Source organism: Pyrgilauda ruficollis, unplaced genomic scaffold, assembly GCF_017590135.1.
Source record: "Pyrgilauda ruficollis isolate IOZ18807 unplaced genomic scaffold, ASM1759013v1 scaffold19, whole genome shotgun sequence".
NCBI lineage: Eukaryota > Metazoa > Chordata > Aves > Passeriformes > Passeridae > Pyrgilauda > Pyrgilauda ruficollis.
Window position 1 is genome coordinate 904,642 of NW_024518095.1, and position 26,915 is coordinate 931,556.

Here is a 26,915-nt window from a genome sequence, read left to right on the forward strand (position 1 = left end):
GAGAGAAAGGCAAACAGCTGGAGCTCAGCCAAATGCTCTGCTCAGAAAAGCCCAAATGATAATGCTCCTGGGTTATGTTAATATCATAAGGGAGATATATATAAACATAGACAGCATGAATAGGATAAAGGTGATTTCAGATTGTACATCAAAGCTAGTTCAAGCATGTAAATATAATCTGCATTTCATTTCCTGAGAACTCTGGGAGAAAAATCAGAAATACTTTGTCCAAGAAAATGATCAAAACATCTGATCTGGCTGAATAAAAGGGGTAACTTAACAAAACAGTCAGAAGATAAGGATAAATATTTTTCTATACACAGTATTTCTGCTTTTAGAGGCACAAAGGTAAAAGTTTAAAGCAAAATAAGACAGTCTTGTTATATATTCTCCATGGCATCATACTAAACTTAAAACAACTTAGCAGCTTCATTGGAAGCTGCTTACTGTCATTATTAGTAGAGAATTTGCAGGTATTAGAGAACATCCATTATTGTTTTCTAAGAAAGAATATAAGATACTAATTATAAACCCTTCAAAAATTATGGCATGAGAAATGGACAAAGTCTAAAAAAGATGTTGAGAAGTCAACTGGTTTTCAACTAAATACCAGCCAGACAATTTTCAACAGAAGGTGCATGGTCTTAAGCAAAGCACTGATTAAAATACTTAATCAAGTAAGCTGAGATGACAAACAAGACCAGCTGTAGAGCAAAGATTGTACCGTATCAGCTGTGCACACAGTATGGCTCAGCCTTGAGAAATGTCCACATGGGAAGTAGTAATTGACCACAAATTGTTGTTCAAAAGAGAATCTGATAAAAAAAATCTGCTTTATACCATGTTGATAAAGCAGCGTTTTTTAATTTGCAACATCTGAACATTTAAGAAAACTACCTTTCCCTTTCATGTAAACTTGGTCTCCTTGAGCTTTTTCTCCTTTGTTCTTTTTGAAAGAATGTATTGGTTTTCACTACAGTGTTTCTTATAAATATGTATGAGCAAAAGTATGTTTTAATGAGTGACCATTAGCTGATTTCCCATGGTCTTGTATGTAGACAGTAGATAAAAAACCAAATATGTCTAACTAATGGCAAATAACTGTGCAGCCATGATCTAATGTTGCGTGTTTTCTTCTAAGTGACATCAATCCTGCTTCCCCATGGGATGACTGTTTGCAGATGGATAGTCATACATATGAAGCCGAAAAGAAAATCTGAAAAAAAAAAAAAAAAATCTTGATTCTTTGTTTATATAAGAGATATTAAATTTCAAATGAAAGTCTAGCAGGGGATGAAAAACAACTGTATTTTAAGGATTGTGTTCTCAAGTGTGCTTAAAAGTGGAACAAATTTCTTTCCATTCTCATTGAATGTTCTCTTTGCCCAGAGGTCCTGGTATTCTTTCACTTCTTATTGAACAAAACCAACAAAGGTACAAAGTTCTGCCTATGCTCAGTAACTAAGCATTTTGGTTAAAGACTGCTATTTTCTATAGCCAAGGGCATGTGAGAATGCAGTGTTACTACCAATCATTTCTAGCAATCATTGACTTCCCAGTCTGCAAAACCTCTTATCTACTTACTGTCAAATTGGCTGTGGAACATATTTCAGCACAAGTCCAGAAGGGAGTGTAAAATTCTGTCCCTAGAGATACTGCAATTTCTCTCAGCTCTCTTTTTGCTATACCTCCTTTTCTAAAATCCTCTCTAGCAACCCAACAAGTACTTAAGAATTCTTCACAAACCCTTATCCCCTGTGTGTCTTCAATATTCTTCCCAAACAAGGATCAGTGTGAAACATTTTCAGTTGTATCCATTAATGTTTAATAACCAGCTTCCCCTTTGGTGCTTACTGTACAAAAAAAAAAATCAATATTTGAAGCTGTTAAAATTTGTAATATTTTTTCTTGACTCGGAAGTAGCAGCAATTTCATCTGAAAGCCAAAGTGGAGTTTTGTGTGATATAAGACTGTCTTATCATCTGCTTTATTTGAAGGCATCAAATTTGGTGGAGAGTCTACAAAAACATGAACCTTAAAACCTGAATGAAAATAAAATGAAACTTAATGGCAATATCTTTCTTAATTTGATATATCTGAGCTAAACAAATCACACAATTTTAAGGGAATAGTGGTATCACTTGAAATCCTCAAGGCCTTCAATATTATGATTTTTTAATAGAGAGAGCTTTAGTTATGATCTCAATTTTTTTTAATATCTGATCCCAAAAGTTCCCTATTCAGGGAATAGGGACATTCATTTTGTGTTCTTCTTTCAGCACTGAGAATTCCTCAAACAATGCCGATACAGTTTAAGAGTAAACATTATTTCTCAGCTTTCTAAGAAGATGCTACATTCTCTTGTGAATTTTTGATGGGTATTTTTACATTTTAATTATCATCTGAACTGTTAAAAATTGCCTAGGTTTTCTTAAAGAACATAATCCAACAGGAAAAATAATTGACTGACTTTTCAAAACAAAATATTTGTTATTCAGAATAGCAAATGTCTTTGCAACAGAGTCTGGAGATTTTCTTGTGTTGAAGTGAAACTGGTGCTAATCACCTTCCACTGTCATTCCATGAGTACTCTTTATTCTGGAAGTAAGACCAAAGTAATTCTTTACCATTGAAGGATTGAACAAAACTGTGGCCATGCCTGCACCTCAAGTGCAGAATTGCACAGCAAATGGGGACAAATAGAAGGATTTATAACTTGTTGATGGATTATGTTCTCAGTGCGATTGTAGCTTCAGTATAAAAAGGTAATTAAAGCCAATTAATGATGCTGCCCATAAATCTGTCAAAGGACCAGCAGCTGCACATAAATATTATTCTAGTTGTGTAATCCTTTACACTATGATATGGGAAATAGCCAATGAAAGGTTTTTCAGAAGTGCTTCATGAATTTTTTCAGTTTGTTTTCCAGTAAGAGTTTTCATGAGAAACTTGGTTTGTGCAGAATTTCTCTCATTCTCTATTTAGACTGAAAATATTGTCATGTAGTAGCTGTGTTTGCCTTGAGTGCAGAGCAGAAAAGGCCATGTAAAGGAAGTTTCAAGTTCCCCTTTAGTTACTCAAGGAATGAAATGGATTGAAACCACTCTGAGCTGTCAGTACATCACAGCCTTGAATCAACTGGAAAAGCAGCACGGTGCCAGCAGCATGGAGATGGATTTTCATTTAATTAGGTGCCTTGTTCTGGCAAGAGGAGACAGGCGAGTGTGTCAGCAGAGTGGCCTGTGTGCCCCCTGCCCATCGCCGGGGGCATCCCGGTGCTCAGATGGTTCTCCTGTGGTTATGTGCCTGGGTGCAGAGAGGTGGAAGGCAGAGAGTAAACAGCAGAGCTTGAAATCACATTCTTCATTCAAACAGATTCATTAGTTTCTACTAGGTTCTGCATTATGTAGACACCAATAGAAAATTTTGAAAGATATGCTTTTGTAACTTATATTTACCCTATTTGACTGTTGCTCTAGAACAAACTGTGTAAAGTGAAATCAATTCCCAAAAATCAAGTGTCAGAAGCACCCATTGTATCTCACATTCACTCATTCATAACAAGATACTCTCTCATTAGTTGCTAAGTGGAAGCTAATAGCAACCTGCCAAATAATTAATTGGAAATACGCTATTGTCACAAAGTATTGTCACAAAGGTTACTTTTTTTGCTTCCTCACAAGTCACCAAATCACACTAACACTGTGTACTCAAGTGTTGGACAAGTGTTATTTATACATTTGTACTTCCTTCATCCCTTAACTCACCAAATATAATTAAAAAGTATTTGTGGGAAAGGAGAAGGCTTGTGAAAGGCACCAAGTGACATGCGTGTTGTCACTTTCTTCTGAAGAGCAAGAACTTCGAAACTATGATTGTCAGAACAGCAAATGCTGACCTTCTGGCACTCAAAACATAGACTACACAGACGTTGCATTGACAGTTTACAACTCTAACTGTGAGTCTCTGAGGGCATCATGATACAAATAAAAATGATGGCATTGCTCAGGAGTAATAGCTAATGGCCCATGCAGAAAGCTGTCTGCATCTGTTAGAGCACATGGGTACATGCAAGTGTTACTGAGAAAATTGTTAGATGGAGATGTCGAAAGAAGACAGGCCTGAAATTGAATTTGATCAGTAGAAACCTTTGTCTTGTGAATCTGTCTGGAAGGTGATTCCTTCATGTCTTGGGATATTTATTCCATTATGCCTAAGCTGGTATTCTGCTCTACAGCAGGCATTCCAGTAAGCTTTCCATTTGCAAAGTCCAGAAGAACTGTCTTTAGAGACATAACTACTCCTTGTCAGTGTACCCAGAAGGGCTGGCAACCTATCCAGAAGAGCTCAGCATCTGTATTGCTTTGTGCCAATCAAACAAGAATTTGTTCCCAGTTTTTCACTGCTGCAGATAGTGACTTCCCTGAATTCTATGTTCTATATGGGACCAGGCAGTTGAACTTGTCTGTGACAGATACATTCAGACATCAAAAATTTTCCTTAGGTTAAGACAGTCTCAGAGGATGAACCACAACTTAATTACTGTGTGCCACCATTCGGTGTATAGTTTCATGTAAGCTAAAACAAAACTTCTATGATTATGGGATGTGATTGTACAGCTCAAAGCTGGGAACCTGTAAATGAACATGTAAATGCTGAGGTGAATGAGGAAATGCTTTCATTCCTCCAATATTCCGAAACTTTATGGATCCAAACCTAATTTAAAAACTACTATTTGAATTTTGCATAAAAATTCCCTTTCAGCATGAACTCATTTTGAACCTTCTGCCATAGGCTACCTCTGTACTAATCAGGGGCTGGCTCAATTCTTTCTTCAGTGCTTTGGTTTGTAGATATCTGTACAGTGTAATTAATGGGATTAAAGAAAGGATAAGTTGTGAAGCGTCTGATTCTGCAGCTACAGAAGATGGGGAGACTTGAAGGCTGCTACTTTGCCTAGGTGTGTCTTTAGAATTAAAGTCAATGGATGATGCCTATGATACTGGTTAAGATATAAGCGCTGTTAGATCCAAGACTAAAAATGGGCACACTGATTTCACTGCTTTAAGCAATACTCTACAGCACAGGAGAAAACCAATGCACCTTTGGCATCATTCCCTAGACAACTCTGCAGTTTTAGTCTCAAAAATATAGAAACACATCCTGTGGAAACATAGGAAAGTACCTCAGTCTCTGATATTTGCATTGGCTGGCTCTGCTCCCTAGGTTGGGTTACCCTTTTGTGATATGGCTTCTCCATTCTCTAAAATCCTTTGCTAAAATCCTCCACTACCTGCCAAAGGATCTCTAAGGATTCTCTAAGTATCTTTGTCTGAAACAGCCTACTGAGGACAAAAGCCTACTTTTTAGGCATAGGATGTGAATACAGCCCTTTCCTATGACAAAACCTCATTGCCTCTGAGCCATCACATATGTCATTAATTAGGTTAATGACACTTTGGTGAGAAATGCTAAAAAATGTAGGAAACCATGTTTAATTTATATTATCAGACTTTCAGTGCCAGAAGTGTGATCATCTGAGCAGGTTCTGGTTTAGAGTGAAGAAAAATAGGTACCTCTTTACAACAGAACCTATTTTGAAGTGAATTTCACCCCAGAAAGGTTTTTTCTTTTCACTGACTATAAAAAGAATCTACATTGATTTAGATGCATATGCTATGTGCACCAAAAATGGCATGACTTCTGTCTCTGGCCTTTCACCTGAACCACCAAGCTCTCTAAATGAGCAAAGCAAACTTTCCTGCCGTGACAACCTAAAATGGAGCTGAGCTGAACGCCTTAAATGAAAATCATGATGTGGCTTTATGTCTCGCACTTTGTCTGTAATATGTGACATTACCCAGACCTCTGCTTCTGCATTTGTAACACTAATAAGGAAGCTGTAAAGCAAGGAAAAAAATCTTCTGAAATGTGCAGTCAATGATTATATAAAGAGCAAGTGCTTGCCACATGGCAGCCAGGACATTTTGTTGCACGTATATAGTGATTTGTGTGTACAGTAGGGACTTGACACATGTTAGGAAATGAAATGGCACAGCTTAGAGATTTTCTGCAGAAGCTCTGCTTCAATTGTAAAATTGATCCTAACCAGTTACTTATATGTATGAACTGTCAAGGAATTTCCAGTTAAAAGATTTTTTTTTAAATTTTATTTTTTTTTTAATTTTAAATTTTGGTTTTAAGAAAAACAAAATCTATTCAGAAATTATTTCTCCTGGTATTGAAATACAAAATATAATTTCCAGAATAACTTGAATAGACTTTAAATTATTGCAGACCAGATTTCTCCCTAACTCACCTTTTGATATCTAAAGTTTTTTTACCAGAAACTCATTGTGGGCTAGATGTTGGCTTTGTGGAGCATTGTGTCCTAACTGAATTTAGAAATTGAAAGGAAATGCTGGCAGAAGTGACTTTGCTAAAGCTGAACCTAAATTGTATATATTTTTAGTTCTTGCCATCTTGTTGAGTTGTTATCCCAACATAGATTGCACAGAAACCATTATGACAATATTCAGAACCAAATCAAGACATTCCAGCTAAAAAAGAAGAGGCTTGCTGCTTCCTCAGTGGGTGGAGAAATAAATTTGCATGGATCTGTCAAGATAGCATTAATTAACATAAGCCTCCTCGATGTTTATGCAGAAGAAGTTCTTTAACTGGTTTTGGTGAATATTTGGGTGTAAGACAGTACACGTGTCCAAATGTTTTGGATTGGGAAAATAAGAGCTCATAAGAGCAATACTTAAAACATGGTGGGAAATTTGCAAATGCACAAACTTGTACTGGAGACCATTGTGGGAGCCACAAAAGTGAACCATAATATTCTTTATCACTCATATTTGTTACTGAATTGTGACAGCAATTTAGTTGTTTTTCAGGATTTACTTATTGTTAGAACAGCATATGTTCATAAGACAAGAACAATGTTTTGGCTCTGATTAAAATGAGAAAACAATAAAAAGTATATTGAAGGGGCCATTTTGTCTCCGTGATTGTTGATGCTTTGAAAAAGCAAATATGGAAAGAATTCATTGCAATAAAATTGAAGGAGAAGAAACATAAAAGAAGCTTTGTTTTTTTTTTTTAGGGTAGAAATCAACTAAATTAGGAATGTTCCAAAATATAGGAAGCAGGCAAAACTTTAAAATCTAGTAGTGTATTTACAGCTGACTAATAATATTTAGCTTGAAAAATATTGCCCCCTTTATAGATCTGTAAGCCTAATTACAAATATTTGTTAAATTTGTTTTCAAGTACACATTTTGCTTATTCCAAAATGCAGCAGAGGGGATTGAAATAAATTAACAGTTATTTCAGAAGAATGTGTAACAAAGTTCTTGACACTTCTGCTCAACTGCCAAAGCAATTTCAGAATTAAATATTATCATGTGTAAGCTATGTAACAGCTGAGTATGATCACAGAATCACAGAACTGTAAGGGTTGGAAGGGACTTCTGGAAACCGTCTAGTCCAAGCCCTTGCCAAAACAGAGCCACCTAGAGCAGGTGACACAGGAATGTGTTCAGGTGGGTCTGGAAAGTCTCCAGAGAGGGAGACTCCACAATCTCCCTGGGCCTGTTCCAGTTCTCTGCAACCCTCTGTGTGAAGAAGTTCTTCCTCATGTTGAGATAGAACTTCTTTTTTCTCAGTTTATGGCTATTGCTCCTTGTCCTGTCACTGGGCACCACTGAAAATAGTCTGGCACCATCCTCTTGGCACCCACTTTTGAGATATTTATATGTATTAATGAGATCCCCAGACCAAACAGGCCCAGCTCCCACAGTGTCTCCTCATAAGATGAGATGTTCCAGACCCCTCATCATCACTGTGGCCTCCCCTGGACCCTCTCCAGTAGGTCTTTGCCATTGTGAACTATGGAGCCCAGAACTGACACAGCACTCCAGATGTGCCCTCACTAGGGCCAAGTGGAGGAGCAAGGTCACCTCCCTCAACCTGCTGGCCACACTCCTCCCAATGCACTCCAGAGAGCCATTGGTCCTCTTGGCCACAAGGACACTGCTCCAGGTTCCCCAAGTCCTTCTCCACAGAGCCACTTCCAGGATGTCAGCCCCAACCTGTGCTGGCACTTGGGGTCATTCCTCCCCTGGTGTTGGATCCTAATTTGCCTTCTCTGAATCTCATTAGGTTTTTTTCTGCCCAGCTCTCCAGCCTGCCAAGGTCCCACTGAATGGCAGCAGAGCCTTCAGGTATATCAGCCACCCCCCACAGTTTTATATCATCAAACTTGCTGAGGGTACATTCGATCCCTTTGTCCACACTGCTGATAAAAGAGTTAAGACTGGTCCCAGTATTGATCCCTGGGTAATACCACTGACTAAAGGCTTCCAACTGGATCCTACTTGGCTGACCACATCCCTCTGAGTTCTGCCATTCAGCCAGTTCTTGATTCACCTCACTGTGCATTCATCTGACCCACAGTTTCTGAGCTTATCCATGATGTTTTTATTGGAAACAGAGTCAAAAGCCTTGCTGGAGTTGAGACAGACAACATCAGCTATTGTCCCCTCTTTGACCCATCCTGTCATGCCATCATAGAGGAGTATCAGATTGGTCACCATCCACAGAAGTCAATTTTGTCCCAGAAATCCAGATGAAAAAAGCATAAAAACATTTTCCCTATAGGTTACTTTTATGCATCAAATGAACAGCTCCACAGTTTTTACATATCTCAAAGAAGAGAAAAGTGATGGATAGAAACTTTTAATGACTGAGTACTAAATGTTTGTTATATGATCACTGTGGTGTAGCACAGTACTTAAAGACTGAGATATGATAAAGAATTGATGTGCAGTTAGTGGGACACCTATATATAGCTCTTACCTAAAAGCACATAACAGCAAGCAAGGGAAGTGTATCCCCTCAGCGGTGTGCATTAGCTCTCATTGACTTCCCACTCTGACTTCAGAAAACATAATTACTTTAACCTGATTTAGCCCCTGTTTTTTCTGGAAGAAAAAGCTCACATACTTTTCCGAAACACACAGGCAGTGTTCAGTCTTTGCAAAACTATTGATGGATTCTTTTGATGAGGAATGCAATGTTCATAATCTTGCCATGGGAAACTGCACTCTGGCCTGTCCCGTCACTATGGCATCCTTACAATTTCTAAAAGATTTCAGAATTTATGATATTTACTCGTATCAATGAAATGCCCCAGTAGCAGGACTGAAAATAATGTTTCTTGTTTTGAGTTTGGGGTGAGTGGAGATGTGCAAGTTATGTACTATTCAAAGGCTGAGTGTCAAGTGAAATTAATACAGTGCTACTTACAAAGAGGTTTATGATTTCAAATAAGATATTTAAAATTGTAAGATTATAAAAACTGAAAAAAATTTTAAAAACTTTTAATACTTGAATCATATATTTCACAGTGGTAGATAGGTATATTTTGGCAAATGCAGTTGTCCAGGGTACTCAGTTTTCCAACAATAATATCATGATGTCATGGCCTTCTGACTGGGTTATTGCACACAAACAGGTCCTTTACTGATATTTTATGCTGGAATCCTACTGTCCATTTTTGCTACTCATTGCATTATCAAAAGAACACAAAAATATTTCATATTTCGCCATTTCGTTTGTGTTTTCAGTCTTTTCTTGTGGATCTTAGATTCTTCTACCTACTGTTGAATTCTGGAGGGCTACTCTTCCCCTGTTTTGATGATTTATCCAAGTATGAATAAAGCAATGAAAATTCTTGTTAAGGGCTTTTCTCCACTTCATGAATATTGCAACATAGAATATGTCCTAAAGCCCAGAGTCCATTTCTCTAGTAAGAAAGAGTTTCTGCAGCTGCTCATATGAAGAAGTGTTACTATCAAACCAACTGATATAGTTTTATATTTTTACATTTCTAAAATACAATTTTTCAGATGACAACAGCTTGAAACTGTGCTGTGTCCGTTTTCTGTGGGTTGTCTCTCCGGGCTCTGAGGATGGTAGCATAGTTCCTGGTAGTGGAGTATTTGGATGATACTTTGTAGGCACGGACAAAGTGTGAGGCCATTTTCTTTTTATTTTCTTTTTTTTTTTTTTTTTTTTTTTTTTTTCCTTTTTTTTTTTTTTTTTTTTTTTTTTTTTTAAGGGTTTTTTTTTTTTGTTTTTTTTTTTTTTTTTTTTATTTTTTTTTCTTCTAAGGGATGTTTCACTTGCTGTTTACTTAGAGAGATACCTTGCCTTAGCTGACACTCCCAGTGCAGAGGTTGTCTCTGCTGGGAAGGACCTTGCGAGGTACAACGCAGCATCACTTGCCATGAGTGTCTGCAGAGAGATGTAAAGTATGTGCAGAGTATCCTGAAGAATAGGCTCAAAGAGTTACTGCATGGAAGGAATAAATGATCCTTAGGGCGTCTTAGTGCTCCACCTGGCACATCTCAGATATCTTAGGCACTTTACTCTTTTGTCGGGGATTTTTTTTTTTTGGAGTTTTTTATGATTTTGCTTTCTGCACTTCTTGTCTAAGTCACTTGCTCTGAATGACTTTGAATCCCAGATTCTTTTTTCTGTGTGATACAATGCAATTTTACAAATTATTGTATTATATATTGTATAACAGTATTGATCATAGACCAAGTTGGATGGGGCTCTGAACAACCTGGTCCAGTGTAAGGTGTCCCTGCCCATGGCAGGATGGGGTTGGAAATAGAGGCTTTGTAAGGTCCATTCCAACTCAAGCCTTTCTGTGGTTTCATGATTGCATCAAACATCAAAAGGACCATATCAAAAGGAACAATTTTATTTTTCGCTAACAGAAAAATAGGAATCATAATATTTTGCTGTTAATGACAGCAATATATCTTTTTAAAACCATTATGAGTTAGCCTCATAATTAATACAAAGTAAGTAATATGAATAGTTGATAAAGTAATATTTTATAGGGCAAAATGAAAATTAGGATGCCGTAATATATATAAAGCATAGCAATTATTAATAGAAATTGAGTTTTTTGTGCATTTGTGTAATTTATAAAGTCAGGCAGTGTGTGTGATACAGCTTTGCTTTTACAATTTAATACAGTGTAACTGTTTATCGCATGAGACACTAAATAAAATGAAAATGTATACACTATCTGTATGTTGGGACCATTCCTTTTTGAACTCAAGCAGTGTAATTATTGATTAAAGTATATTGCATCTCCTAGTTCAAGAAAAAATATACATTACTTAATTACATTGTAAGTGGCTTTCCCTGTTTTGTTTTGATTATATAAGATGCAGGCAGACATTTACTGAAGTGTCCATTTTTTTTTCTATTCCCATGTATCGGCAATGTTTTCAAACAGAGTCCAGTAAAACAGAAATAAATGTATGCTGTCCAGGAATTTCATTGTGAAATAAAAATAGAGAAAGAAAAAACCCACATTGCTTTACATGAAGTTCTGCAAATTCAATTAAAATTTATATTTTTTCTTTTCTAAAAACAATGGGTATTTGATATATATTTAAAACTTGTCTGCTGTATGACAATGTTGAGTGCTTTTCTCCTGTGAGCTGTTTCCTACAGTGATTGTCCTTGACCAAATCAGAAAATGAATTTGATTTCTCTAATGCAAAAGGTAATTGGATTTCTTGTTATGGAATGCATCCCTTTAATGACTGTCTCTGCTTTAGCCAATTTAGCTGCAACTGACCTGACATTGATCTGGTGATATGACTTTAAATAAATACCAAAGTTGAGGGATGAAAGACCAGCTATTTGATATCAGAAAGAATATTTCCTGCCTCATCTTGCCATTTTCCTCAGAAAATATCTCCATCTCGAATGTCATTCTTATGAAACATGCTCCTTTGGTAATTGGTCACAGAGCTGAAAATTGCATCCTTCTTCCAAATATAATAATTTTCCAGAAAGCATCTGGAGAAACTATTTTGAAACTTGAATAAAGCCTCTTGAAATAGCTGTTCTTCCTTGCAAATATTCATTACTATGTAGATTCTTCCTAAGAGGAAAAAAAACTGTTACTAAAGTAGTGAATTAAACCTTTACAAAAGTCTTGTTCAGCATTAAATATTTATTGAAATATTTATTTAGATAATGGGGATCTTATAAAAAAGTATTATCATTTGCTGATCAGAGAAAAGATTTACCCACATTAAACAGTTACTAAAAGTGGTATTTTAGGATATTATCTGTTCTTTGTTAAGGTTAAGTTTAATGGAATAATAAAATTCTAGAATGTCCATTTCTACTTATTTAACATAGTCATTATCCTTTGGATCCAGCCCAGGCTAATACACTGAGCACTTTTAACCCCAAATGGACTTGAAGCCAAAATTTAGAAGTTGAATCCATTTTTAATTTACTCATTGGCCGCATGTTCTCTTTGATAAACACTCTTAATGCCATTGATTGAAAGTGGTAGCTTACACTCTGGATGATAAACTGAATTTTAAAGCATCTGTGAAGTTTTGTCTTCAGTTTGAAATTATTTCCTTCTGGAACCTTAAGATTTATTATAATTTTGATTAAAACACATAATAATTTCCCACTCAGTACTGATAACAGTGAGATAAAATTTTGCATTTTGAAGCAGGTGGTCACCCCCATTTCCTTTATCTGATCAATTATTTCTTAAATCTTTACAAATGGATAGCTTTTCCACTCTGGATCTTTTGCACAACAGAATTTATGAGTTTATTGTTATGTAACTTCTGGTGCTTTTTAGTACAGTTAATTTGAAGTAAATGGATATGAAAACACAGCTTTCCAAAGAAGCAGGTGCCTGAGGGGTACTCATCTCCCTCACTGAGCTGAAAGTCATTTTTAATACTTTCATGTACCACCCAGAAGTACTGCATACATATGAGTCTCTGGACAGAGAAACAGATGGTCTCTTTAGACAGGAATTATGAAAATGAGAATAAATATTTCATACTTTTAAAAATTTTGCAAATTTTAAGGGTTTTTTTTTCTGTTGCCAGTCCCAAGTGTACTTTTTATACTGATAGAAGGAACTAAGAGGACATTATAAATATAGTTATATAGTGCTTAATTCACATGCTTCCACTCCCTAGCTGCAGTTCTGATGTCCAGAGTGGAAATTCTGCTGATGAAGCTCTCAGGGAAGTGCTTCTCCTCTCCCAGATTGGACCAGAAAGCTTCACAGCCACAGGGGAATGTAACTCGAGTCCTGTGGGTTGCTGTAACTTTTAGATTGGTTCCTCTTATCTTCCTATCTTTGGATTTCTACAGGTTTCATCACTTCTCAAGGAGTTGCATGCACTTCTAGAGGGAGAATATGTAGCCCAATATTCGTTATCTTGATTGCAAATAACACTGTACACACTATTAGTCCGCTGTCTGTTACCATTATCAGAACTGATGCAGCTGTGCCACACATAAATAAAAATGTTCCTGAAGTCCTTGCTTGCACAGCCTTGTGTAGCACCAGTACAACTGTAACTACTATTTCTTCTTTCCCTATAGGTCACAGATATGATGCTTCAGGATAAACCCTACCCAGACTGGGGAAAGTCTGCCAGAGCTTTCTGGAAGAAAGGAAACATTAGGATCATTTTATTCTGGTAGGAAAATAGTAAAATCAAATTACTTTACACAAACCTTTTATAGAATGTTGGAAAACATATCTTTTATGACCGTCTGTGGCAGAAAGAGATATGGTTGAAAAAAAAAGGTAAATCTAGTCTAACTAAAAATTGCAAAAATGGTACATGAATGAGGAATTCTTAGTCAAAATAGTTGGTGTATAAATATAATTTTTAATTGGTTTATAAAGTTTCTTTTATTCATTTTGACGCTTTATAATTGAGTTGCCGAAATTTTGGTATGTGTGATAATATTTGGGTGTCCCCCTGTAATTCCTTGTAATAAACTAGATATTTGAATTTCCTTTTGTGGCCATGAAATTAATTATAGAAATTCTTTGAATTGACACATGAATAGGATTTAAAATGTCATGTCAATCTCAGATGATTAAGAGCAATATTAAAAAGCAATGCAGAAAGTTGTGAGGGTTAAGAGTTTATTTCACCTCAAATGTAGCCTCTTCCAGATAAATTCCAGACAAATATAGCTATTGAAACAGAACACAGATTATGACAGGAAAAATGGAAAATGGAGAACAAATATTCTAAGAAGCAGTCTGAAAACCTTATAGCTGAAGATATAAGAAATAGCAAAGACTTTTGCAATTATACCAGAACCGGAAAAACTTGTGAAAATGTCATCAGACCTGCTGTTTTTAAAAGAACAGATTTCAAAAGAACTCTTACAGAGAAGTTGAAAGATATTTATTTGTATGTAGTCTCCTACAGAAAATGCAATTAAGTATCTTGCACTTTAAAGGAGTAAAATCAAGATATTATATTAAGTTGAGGCTATAAAGGAAATAGTAAGAGAAATTTGAAAGGAAAGCAGAATCAGATGGCTGAGTGGTTACACACAAAGCTTATAAGGAACTGAAGGCGTTGAGCTGATGCAAGTTTTATTAGCACTTAATTGCCTATTGAAAAAATTGAATATTAAAATTTGGGTATTGTTTTGCTTTTTCTGCCTTTTTTTCCCCAGCAAACTAGTAATATCCTACTGGCCTCTAAGTCTGAGTTCAGTTTTAGCAAAATGGATTTAATATATTATATGATTATATATTATACATCATTATATATCAATATTGGATTTAAGAGCAAAGCTCTAGATTAATTTCTGCTAAAGGAAGCTGGAGGTTTGCTGAAAGAAAACTTTCTCTGATCTGTTCGAACTCTATGCACATGTCATCAAAATAATGGATGAGGGAGAAATGCTTGATATAATTTATTTGGACTTTCCCAAGGGTTTTGACAAAGTTCTTTACTGAATGCAATTAAGAAAACTAGTAAGACTAAGTGTGCTAACATTTAGAAATCATCTCAGCAATCTGCAGTGAAAGTTGTGAATAAAATAATAATTTTCTGCTACATTGATAAGGCTGAGGAGTTATGTTATTTAATGTTTGAAGTAGTATTCATTATTTATATACATCATAAATATTAGTGATGTGACAGAATTTAAAGATTAAGTTAATAATTTGAAAAATGCATGAAAGAGGGATTTTGGAAAACCAGGTGAAAAAAATGATGTGACTGAATACTTGAGTTATGGGAGGAGGTGGGGGATTCTCATCATCATTGCAGGATGTGCAGAGGGAGATTCTGTCTCAGTGTGTAGGGATGGGCAAAAAGGTAAAGCAGATGTATCAAAAAAATTCACAGATAGGTGCCAAGTGGCACCTATGATTACAATGTCATCTGAGCAAAAAGCTCAGTCTAAAGCATCATTGATTTTTTTTCCCCCATGTCTGAAGGATAGCTTTGTCTGAAAGACTGAAAAGGAGATTAGTTAAGATTTAAGAAAGAACTTAATTACACAGAAAGACTGGAAAAATGGGAAAAAAGGATTAAAAGCAAGGTGACATGATAGTTTTTAAATTTATATGCCAGACTGGGAGACCAATGAAGCAGTATTAAAATTATTTAAACATTATTGCAAGCAATTTTTTTCCACTCTAAAATGTTAAAAATCTATATTTCTAATAATATTCACCCTGACAAATCCTGCCAAAAGTTCAATACAGAGATGAGTGAAAAAAAGGGTTTTCCTGCAAGAGTTTCATATTAAAGGGTATGCTCAAAACCTGAAGGGTGACATAAATGCTTTTATTTTTAGGCAATGAAATAAAATAGCCTGGATGACAGTCTATGTTCTGCAGACATTATTTATATAGTGCAAGTTAGACATCAGCAAAAGTAGATTTTTTTTTCCCCACTAGGTAGGAAAAATAAAGGAATTATAATGTTAAGCCTGGTAACATGGGGTATTTGTATTTACTCTGTTGCTACTTAAGCAATGTGATGTGTATAGCCTCATTTCTGAAATGTCCTAAATGAAGCATCCTCAACAGTGTGTCCTACTCAGATACTGGTAGGTCAAAATCCATTTATTCAGGACATTTTCTAGTAGAACACTTGTTTAGTAGTGCTATTGCAACACTGTGCAGTGTATTTTTGTTATTCCTAGTATATATATATGATACACAGTCTAAAGTGGTTGATGAAATGAAAACCTTAGCTACAAACTAAACTTGTTTTTTTGCTAATGTCTTTTTTATTTTTGTGTTTGCTTTGCAAAATTAGAAAACTTCTGTAAATGTATCAAAGATGGATGGATTGTAAAGGTGGTAAAGGCACCATCCATTTATTTATGATAGTTAATTTGTGTCTGTTTTGTTTCTCATTTGGAAATGTTTTCAGCTCTCCAATGCAACTAATTCACAAAGGTTTTGATTTATTTTATCATCTCCTGTTTTAAATCATTCTCTGTAAACATTGTCAGCAACAGCTTGTTGGTTGCTCCTGAGGATTCTGTCTGACTTCTGAATTTCTTCACACTATAATTCTTCCACAAACAGCTCATCTAGCTAGAGAACGATCAGTTGCTATTTGCCTTTGTGTAGTCCATCACGAAGGAGTATTTGAAGTGCCTTCAACTCTTTTTGAAGTCAGAGGTTGTCTTTTTTTTTTGTTTTGTTTTGTTTTTCATAAAAAGGTCTCCATTTTGGTGATTTCCAGCTCTGCTCATGGCTAATTGCAGCATTCTGAGGCACCTCCGTGTAATGCTGTTATATTGCTAAGTGATGCAATGCAAATACAAATGCACTTTCTCATAGATTTAAGAAAGTGTGTTGTCAAGAGGACTTCTAGGTAGCAATGGAATTACTACGATGTGCAGACGTGTTTGTGGGTCACAAAAGAAAGATACACATAAGGAGGTAAATATCTGCATTGTCTGCAGTCAGATGAGTCTCTCTACAGACACTGTCTCTAGTGCTCTGTCTTCACCATCAGTATTGCAAAATTATAAGCATTACTTGAAATAGGCTGATTTTTTTGATATGTTGATAACTTGACTGATTCAGGAGAGACAAATTATATATGACATGAGAGGACTGGCATTTGAAAGAAGCAAAAAAAAGTTTGTTGAATAAAGTAAAAAAAAGATCTTGGACAAGGCTGATGACAAGTCAACAGCTGTAGCTAGTGGTAAGATAAATAAATAAGACAATATAGACCCACACTTGATGTTTTATATTAGGTGAAGCAGGGGCAGAAGTAGAATTTGAGAGGACTGATTGTTTTACAAATTTTTTTTTATTTTCCTCCAAACATTTAATAAGTCCAAGCTCCACTAAAGGTGTCCCGTACACATCTGCGCAGGAGCGAGCTCCCCGCGGCAGTACAGGCAGGTGGTGCTGCCCACACCAGTGCCCCAGTATGTGCTCAGGCTGTACAGACATTGCCATGCTGACATACAGCTCTCTGCCACCAAGGCCTGGGTTACCTCTGCCTGCTTTGTGCCTCAAGTCACTGTCTCCTCCTTACAGTATCTTCTGCTGTGACCTGCCACACCCTGTGCAGAACTGAGCGTAGTAGTTGGAATAAAATCGTAAGGACGTCTCTGGGCGGTGTGCACAGTTTGCTCAATAGAGGCAAAACCTGAATGCTCTCTTTTGACAAACTGCTCCAATATCAATTGCCCTCAAAATTTTCCTAACAGAGTATGGAGGGTTTATAATGAGCAAGGCATAAAGACTGTGAACTTTTAGCCATAGGGAAAAAGCAGAGCACAGTCAAAAGAAAACCAGTTTATGGGAATAGAGGAAAAGAGCTCCTGAGGTCTGTGTAAGCAGGTAACAGAAAATTGACATTCAAAGGTAGATTATCAAAATGGGGGATTGTAGAGATAACAGTGGATTATGCAGCTGAATCTTCATTGCAGAGAGGGTGGCAGAAAAATATACACAAGCTGAACCTTTGAATATGTAAGTTCCAGGCTGGAATCCATTTCTGTGGTGTCCCTGGCTAGACATTCCCTGTATGTGTACACAATGATCAGTCTTTATTGATGCAATAAAGACAATTGGCCTATGACACAGGATTCTTGTCTGAAATAATGCAAAATAGATACCAACAGGGAAAAGAAATAAAGTAATACAGATAATTGTAAATTTTTGATTCTCTATGTTTGCTGTTTGACTTTGCAAACAAAATATTCTTATATTAATATGTATTTCCATAAACTCCTGCTAGCTTTCTTTAATAAAAAATACAGCTACACATGCTCAGAAATGTGTGTTAAGAATCATAGTATTTTAATTTAACAAATCAAGCTAGTAATATAGGTTTAGAAGCTTTTGTTCAAAATAATTGTGCAGAATTGCTACAGAGTTCTGATTTATGTACATATGTTTATACTGGATTCTGTCAAACACAGCTCAGGTTAGTATTCTTAACTGGACAATATTTTGTATCCTGGAACTAGAGAAAGATTCCTTATGAGACAGATAGCCACATCTCCTACAAAGAAATAAAAGCAGTTTCTATAAGAGACTTTCTATTATGCATCTATTTGAACATTTAGTTTGATAAATTATGTTTCCATATTCTATGTTTTCACAATCCAGATGATAAGTTTATACTGGAAAAATATGTTCTTTTCACATATATGAATGTTCAAAAGACGGCTTCTAAAAACATTCATTCTTCTCACAATAGGCTGCATTGAGAAAAACTAACTGCACATTATAGCTCAGACAATTTAAGTTGTGTACTAACTGAAACAAAGCTTTCATTAAGTTTGAGTAAAAGGTTTTGGGATACATTCCCACAAATAAAACTGCATGAAACAATGAAATAGTTGTATCTATAATATATGTGCATTTAGATACACATACAGTATTCTCTCCTTGGTTGAAGGTTTTTAAGTTTATTAATTCTTTCATATTTAAGTAATTTATCTTGGGATAAGGTACTGACTACTGAATTGAAGCTTGGAATCATCCAAAAGGTAAGGCAGATTCCCTGGTAAATAGTATAAATTGTAGAAAAGAACATACAAATATTTTCCAATATTATTGCTCACAATAAATCTTACACTATAAACCAAGCGAATACTATCAGTTAGGATAAGCAAGACAATACATAATTTTCTCATGATTTCCTTTTTGTCTCAATACAAAAAATTCAGTAAGGTCCTCCATAGATGATTTATATTGAGTGATCTGACTACTAATCTTGTCTGGCATTGTTAAATATATTCTATCAGGATAAAACTGTCCATGAATAGTGATTGTGACATTTAGTCTGGCCATCAAGATGAATGATTATAATTTTTCAAGAAATGACTAAAAGATGTTTGAGAGCATTTATTTAATTTCTGGGTATTATTGGTAAGCTATGCTGTGAAATGACAATTTGTTATCATGAAAAAATGTTGAAAATAATTCATCGTAATACAGAGTGGTGAACTTTCATGTAAATGAGAGTTGTTTAAGACTTCTGCCTATTTTTAGTTTTTATTATTTATTATTTTGAATATTTGAAAAGAATGGAAAAATACAAAAATATTGTATTATCAGAAATATTTGCAGGAAAGTTTTTATTTATATCTATGTTTGGTCCTGTAAAAATTTTCTGGTTCATGTCCCGAGGAAAACTTTTCCACTTGGATAACAAAGTGCTTTTACAGTTCTAGTATGGAAAAATAAAGGTGGTCAAAACTCACCAGAATGGTTGAGGCTTGGCAACCCCATGGGTCAGATACGTTTTTGGACCTTGTTCTCAGATACCAGCCCTCCTCGGTGCATGAAAACTATTGTGTCAGCAATTCGGGGTTCTCCCATCTGCCTGCTCTCCTCAGCAGGTACTGCCGTGAGCTGGAGGTGTCACTCAGTCCTCAGCAGAACATGTCTGCCCTTCCCCTTCCCTTCTTCCCTTCCTCCCTTCCTCCAGCCAGCAATAGCCCCAAATGCCGCAGTGTTTGTAAAAGGAAAAGGGTAAGGATGATCTGGGGCCCTAGGTCAGCTGTGGGGAGGGTGTCTTCGACATTGCATTTGCTGATCTAACATTGTGGTCTCTCAACCTTTCCCTGGCTTTCCTGGGAACATCTTAGGGACCGCAATCCCTCCACAGACATCCCATGTGGCCACAGGGAGCGTGTTCTGCACAGACTGCTAATGCGCTGCATGAGGGGTGGATGCTTTGCATGACATTATTTATGTATGAGCAGAGAAAAGGTATGCATATGGGAGGGCATGCAGGTGGAAGTCTCCATCTGTCTCAACTACCAAGAAAGAAATCTGTGGCTTGCTTGTGCCAGTCTCTGTTTGGAAAGGCTGTGTCATGCATTTTCCCACACCCTAGTCGTGATAGGAAGAATAGTGAGAAAAATCACTCCTCATCTCACTTTTCTTCTCAAGGCAAAGCATTTGAGAGAGACATAATTAAGTTTAGGGAGCTCTGAACTCTGAGATTCAAATAAAACCCCCAACTTTAAAACCAAAGCAACAAACAAAAATTGTGAGATAGCTTTAGCTTGAAGATTAAGTTCTTTATTTGGCTCATTCAAGTTACATAAGGCAGTCTCATCCTATTTTTTTTTCGAATGGAGATTCCTACAAATCAAACAAAAATGTATGTGGCTTCTTATCTGTAATGGCATGAATAAGAGAAGGAGGCAGAGGAGGAGACTGAGTATAGTGTGGCAGCTTTCCTCTCACATGAGGTAGACCACACGCACCCATCTACATCCACACACTCAACCACACACTTGAGACAGCAACAAAGGGGAGGAAGGGAGCTCCTAACACCCCTGCACTTACACCATTTCCCTGGTAAGTGCTGCGGTGGAAACATTTCATGTCCTGGTGTTAAAAAAAAATATTCACAGACCAATGTGGCTGAAAAATAATTATACTGAAGAGAGAAAAGCATCATCCATTAGCTGCAACGGGATTTTGGACTGGGCCCATAGACATAAATTTTAATTTGGATTTAAATTCTCTGAACCACTGTAGTACATATGTATTTTATACCTATCTTTTCAGTTCTTCATCCTGTTTAAGTTTTTTGAGTTATATTTGGTAGATATTTGCAATTCAGTAGTTGATAGCCTGCTAGAAAAAAACCCCTGTTTTTATTCCTACATAATTGCTATATTCCTAAGTATAGCCTTCGTAATTGGATGGATATGGCAATTCATGTTCACCTCTTTCTAAAATCTAAGTACATTTTATTCCATCTCTATTACTGAGAAAGAGGTATATCATGAACAATTACTAAAAATATTTCATCCAACATATAGCTTTAATAAAACTTCTTAAAGTGCAGTGTCTCCAATGTTTCAGTAATAACAGTACTGCTAAATGACAGTAGTTTCACAAAATCACATTTTATGCCAAAACCTGAAAAGGTCTAATTCTTTGATACAAATTTTCCTTGGGAAACTCCAGTAAGTTTTTTTCTCTGAATGGGCAGTTGCAGTTCTTGGTTCAACCACAGCTGGAGCAACTTCTTTTTTAGCACCTTTTCTCCATTTTCTGCAGAATTCTTGCTGAGCAGGAGACACCTCTTCCCCCACTCAGGCACTGGAAAATTTTCCAGAAAAGCAGAATCAGTGATGTGGTTGTTGTTATATCATTGCCCACTTTCTGCTTGAGCTCTTTACCTTTCTTCCTTTGTTTGTTATTAGAAATTTTTTTCTATCTGTAGCATTTACAGGCCGCATTCTAGGTCCACCCCAAAATCAGGATGGGTGCAGCTGTCACATAATACACATTATGTGATCATATAGGCAGAAAAAAGTGCTAAAATGTAAAGAAAAATAGAATATAAAAATATAAATATATAGTCAGATAATTGAGATAGCCACTCCAAGATGGAAGTTCCAAGTATTGCAATTACATCAGCATGCATATTGTGGACTATTAGTCTTTCAACAGAAGGAAACATTTCAGACTATGGATGTAGAAATTCAGTCTTGCATCCATGCTGCAGTGTGCAGAAGCCTGGCAAGATCATAGCCCAAAACATGGTGAGTTCAACTGAAACTCATTCTTTGGGAAAGCTGCAAAGAACCTATCACACCAAAGACCACCCAAAGACATACAGAAGCTGCAGCATCAGCCAATGGTTTTGTTCAAGATGTGAACTCTGAGAGCCCACAAAGTTCAATGGAGATCAGAAAGTGAGTGTTTCAGCTGCTTCTGCTCACAGCCAGAGTTCACAGACTTTTCATGCCTGGATGCCAAAAATCAATACAGTTTTCTAAAATAAATGTGATGATTAAAGTAATGAAATTATTTGCCTTCCTGGAATGCTGGAGTATTTTTAAAAAATTGTATTTCTCCCTAATGGCATATTTAAATTTGTACCTTAGAATTTGCTGATGTACTTAGCTTAACTTCTGACCCATCTTTCTCCTAGAATTGTAGAACAGGATAGGTTGGAAGGGAGTTTAAAGATTATCTCTTTCCAGCCTCTCTGCCAATGCTTTTCACTACACCAGGTTTCTAAAAGCCCCATTCAAACTGGCCTTGAACAATTCTAGGGGTGGGGAATCCACAACTGTTCTAGACAACCTTTTCCATTGCCTCACCCCTCTTACACCTTCCCTATATGTAATCTTCCCTATATGTAATCTAAACCTTCCCTCTTTCTGTTTAAAGCCATTCCTCCTTGTCCTGTCACTACATGCCCTTGTGCAAAGTCTCTCTCCACCTCTCTTGTAGCCCCCTTTAGATTCTGAAAGGCTGCAATAAATCTCCCTTTAGCCTTCTCTTCACTGTTTTGAGCAACTCAACCTCTCTCAGCCTGTCTGCATAGGAGAGGTGCTCCAGCCCTCTGATCACCTTTTTGTTCCTCCTTTGGACTCTCCCCAATGTGTCCATGTCCTTCTTTTGGGAGTCCCAGAGTTGGATGCAGCATTTCAAGTGGGGTCACGACAGTGGAGTAGAGGGGCAGAATCCCCTCCCTCACCCTGCTGCCCATGCTGCTTTTGCTGAAGCTCAGAGCACATTGGGCTTTCTGGGCTGCAAGTGCCCATTGCCAGGTCACATTAAGCTTCTTGTCCACCAAGACATACAAGTCTTTCTCCCCAGGGCTCCTCTGCTAAGGGGAGAAATTAATCCAGTACATTGTCTGCCCATCCTGTACTTGTGCTTGGGATTAAGCTGACACAGGTGCAGGACATTGCACTTGACCTTGTGGAACTTCATGAGTTTGCACAGACCCACTCCTCAATCCTGTGAAGGTCCCTCTGGGTGTGATCCCTTCCTTCCAGCATGTGGATTCTACCACACAGTTTGGTGTTGGCAGCCTTGCTGAGGTGCGCTTGATGCTGCTGTCCATGTCACCGACACAGATGTGACCCTGTGCCCACCCCAGTTCCAGCCTCTGGGACCTGTCACAAGTGACTGATCACAACTCTTTGAGTGCCATCCAGCCAATTCCTTATCCACCCTGTGGTCCCTCCATCAAATCCATGCCTCTCCAGTTTGAAGGAAGGCTGTCATGCAGTACAATGTTAAATGCTTTGCACAATTCCAGGTGGATGATGCCAGTTGCTCTTTCCTTATCTGTCAATGCTGTAATGCCATCATAGTAGGCCACTGAAACTGTCAGGCAGCAGTCTTCCCTTAATGAAAAAAAGTCAGTATTCCTGTGTTTTCTGTAAATACTGAGTATTTACACATTATCATGTTAAATGTTGTTTGGCTTTCAGATCCATCTGAAGAAGCAATTCTGAAACTGATTTGTGCCCAGTGAAGGTCTATTGCATTTGCAGGGATTCCGGTGGCAGGGAGGAATGATGAATCTGACTCCATGTTCTCAGAAGGCTAATTTATTGTTTTATGATACTATACTATATTAAAGAATACTATACTATACTAAAGAATACAGAAAGGATACTTACAGAATGCTAAAAAGATAATAATGAAAACTCATGACTCTTTCCAGAGTCCCGACACAGCTTGGCACTGATTGCCCAATGAGACAAAAGAACTCACATCACAAACCTAATGAAACAATCACCTGTGGGTAAGCAATCTGCAAACACATTCCAAAGGAGCAAAACACAGGAGAAGCAAATGAGATAATTATTTTCCCCTTTTTCTCTGAGGCTTCTCAGCTTCCCAGGGGAAAGATCCTGGGTGAAGGGATTCTTCAGAAAATGTGAATGTGACAAAGGTCAGCTTAGAAACTCTGTTTTTAAGACCTGTGGATTTCATGTGCAACTGGACACGCTAACACAGTGAAACTGTTCACCAATATTAATGGGATTTTTTAACAGTGGGAACTGAAATCGGTCTCCCTGAGGACACTCTGGATGAGATTATTAATCTTCGGCGGTTTTCAGAAGGATATGGCATTGAGTGTCTGATTGAAAATGTTCTATTCCTCTTGATTTCCTGATAGTCCTTCATGATGTGACTTCTACTGTGTTTTGGGCATCAATTTTTCAAATACACTTAGTGAAACTCTCCACCATATCCACCTGTTTTCTGATGCAAACAGGCTAACAGCCACAGAGTAATAATGGTTCCAGTGAAATCAGAACTTCAGATTCAAAGTGCTGCATATGACCAGAATGTGGTTGTAAATTCTAGCTTGAGATGCTGTAAAAGAAGGAAAAAAATTCATTGGTGTATCCAAATTCAGTTATTTAGGCCTATGAAAAGAATTATAGTACTCTGTCTTTTGCGAAGACTAGACTTAAAGTTAGAGCAAGAAGTTATTATTTGAGTGCTGCCAGACTTCATCCTCTATCCCATTCTGTCCCCACTCAGATTCTTACACCCCATGACCACTGTCAGAATGAACCCCTTTCAATACAAAAGAAAACTTAGTTAAAACTATCTTTTTAGGATGTGCTTAAAACAGTTATAAATATGAATGCATATAAGCTTATTTAGTCCATGTATAAAACCTCAATATAGATGTAAGGAGCCTTTCTTTTGTTTCTTACTTGCTTTTGTACTTTGAAAAAATTGGTATGGCTGTAAAACCCAAGGCATCCGCTGACAGCTATCTTAATCAAGGCATTCAACTTCATATCTTTTTTAGGCTGGGTACCATAATGAGAATATTGTGGCTACGTTTTTATTTCAGATAATTGCATGTTGTCTGACTGCAGTTGTGACTGTGGAAAAAAGCAAGGTCTAAAACAAAGAGTAGACTAAATTTTCAATGAAATCACAACAAAAGATTGTTAACAAAAGGTGCCCTGCAGGGCTCGTGATTTCATAATGTATGTTTTGATACTTTAGCATCTTTGTTAGATTTTTCTTCTTTTAACACAAAAAAATCATGTTAGCAGTTAAGTCCTTACAAAACCAGCTGCCAGTTAAATTTCAGACCATGCATATTTGAGCATGTTTTGTCTAGCAGGAAGTTGTCCTGATTAACAGAGTGATTTTGTGATATTGACTAATCAAAGAGCTTCAGTAAACAGTACTTTTAATACAATACTTGACATTTTCCATCTTTTCAAATTCTTTATGTACTGAAATGATTGATCTACTCCTTCAATCAAAACCACCTTGACTCCAGTTTACTGCTGTTTGCTTTGTATTACTGATTGTGTTGGTGCATTGGTCAGCACAGTGCTGCTTCTCATGCAGACAAAGAGTAAATCTTTCTGGATTTCAGTGGAAAGGGCATCAGCTCTTTTTTGTGATGGCCAAGGGGTAAAGCAAAGCCAGTGAAAACAATTGGAAAACAACGTATTCAGCCTTGAAAAAGGTTCATATTTTTTAAAGCTTTATTTCCTGCTTTTTGCTATTGTTCTCTTGTTCGTTGCTTCCCCATTTCTTTTTACCATGTCCTACCAGATTCTGCTAGTTCTGCTATAGAAAAATTTGAATTTTATTTCATTTCTTAAAGACTATATTACAATTGAGAAGGTAAAGGTCAAGGGCCAAGAAATTATCAAATTATTATATTAAAATGAAGGAGGTTTTCATTTCAGTTTTGTGACTTGCTATGGCAGTTTTAATTTATTCAATGCTATGCTTAAAATAATAAAAAAGTAAGATATTTCTTATTTTAAAAATACTAGATACAGCTTTGTCCCAGTTCTGAACAAACCTCTTTGAGATTGTGCACTTTTGTTAGCTCTGGTGCAAGCTCCTTTTTCATACATGGTACTTTTCATTTAGGTGGGTTGGTTTGAATTTTTTTTCAAAGCACCTCTTCTATGAAGTCAGTCTGAGAGAGCTGGAGTTGTTCAGCTTGAAGATGAAAGAGTTCCAGGGAGACCTTATAGCAGCTTTGTAATGACTAAAGGGGCTGACAAGAAAGATGGAGAGAGACTTTTTACAAAGACGTGTCAAGATAGGATGAGGGGGAATGGCTTTAAATGGGAAGAGAACAGGTTTAGACCAAATGTAAGGAAGAAATTCTTTGCTGTGACAGTGGTGGGGCACTGGGAGAGATTCTCCCAGAGCCCTTGTGGATGTCTTAGCCCTGGAAGTGTTCAAGGCCAGGCTGGACAGTGCTCTGAGCAACCTAGTATAGTCAAAGGTGCTTGGAGGGGTGCTGGAAAAAGATGATCTTTAAATTCCCTTTCAACCCAAACCATTCTGATTCTGTGATCCCTACTATAAAATGAAACAATAATTTTATAACTTATAGAAAATTAATTTTGTATAAAAAAACACCTGTGACCATGGTTTAAAAACAAACTGCTATTATAAATGCTCTTACAGGGGACCTCTATTGTGCCAGCACTGCACAGCCCAGGAGAAGTGAACTCTGCCCCAGGGAGGTTACTGTCTGGAATTCTAATTTTAAAAAGAAACATGGCACAGAAATGTGCTAAATCCCTCATCTATAAACATATATTTGCTGCTCTTTGTTTACTGGCACACAGAAGTTGTGTGCCAGTAAAAAATGGATCGGAACACATGCTCAGCTTCCAGTTATTTGCATGCTTTGACCTGACCTCATCTATTGAAATATTCAAGGCCAATTGGCATAGCACGGGAAGCATAGGTCTTGGGAAGGAAATAGAGTGATGCATGTTTTCAGTGACAGTAAACA

General features: G+C 36.9%; 1 protein-coding gene across 3 annotated transcripts in view; it reads left to right on the plus strand.

The window, feature by feature from the left end:
- TMEM117 (transmembrane protein 117) overlaps positions 1 to 26,915 on the plus strand; it is a 179,782-nt gene that overhangs the window by 98,994 nt on the left and 53,873 nt on the right. For all 3 annotated transcript variants that reach the window (XM_041465644.1, XM_041465646.1, XM_041465645.1), the window contains exon 5: positions 13,471 to 13,568. In XM_041465644.1, the coding sequence (XP_041321578.1) occupies positions 13,471 to 13,568 (98 nt within the window). The remainder of the gene's footprint in view (positions 1 to 13,470; positions 13,569 to 26,915) is intronic.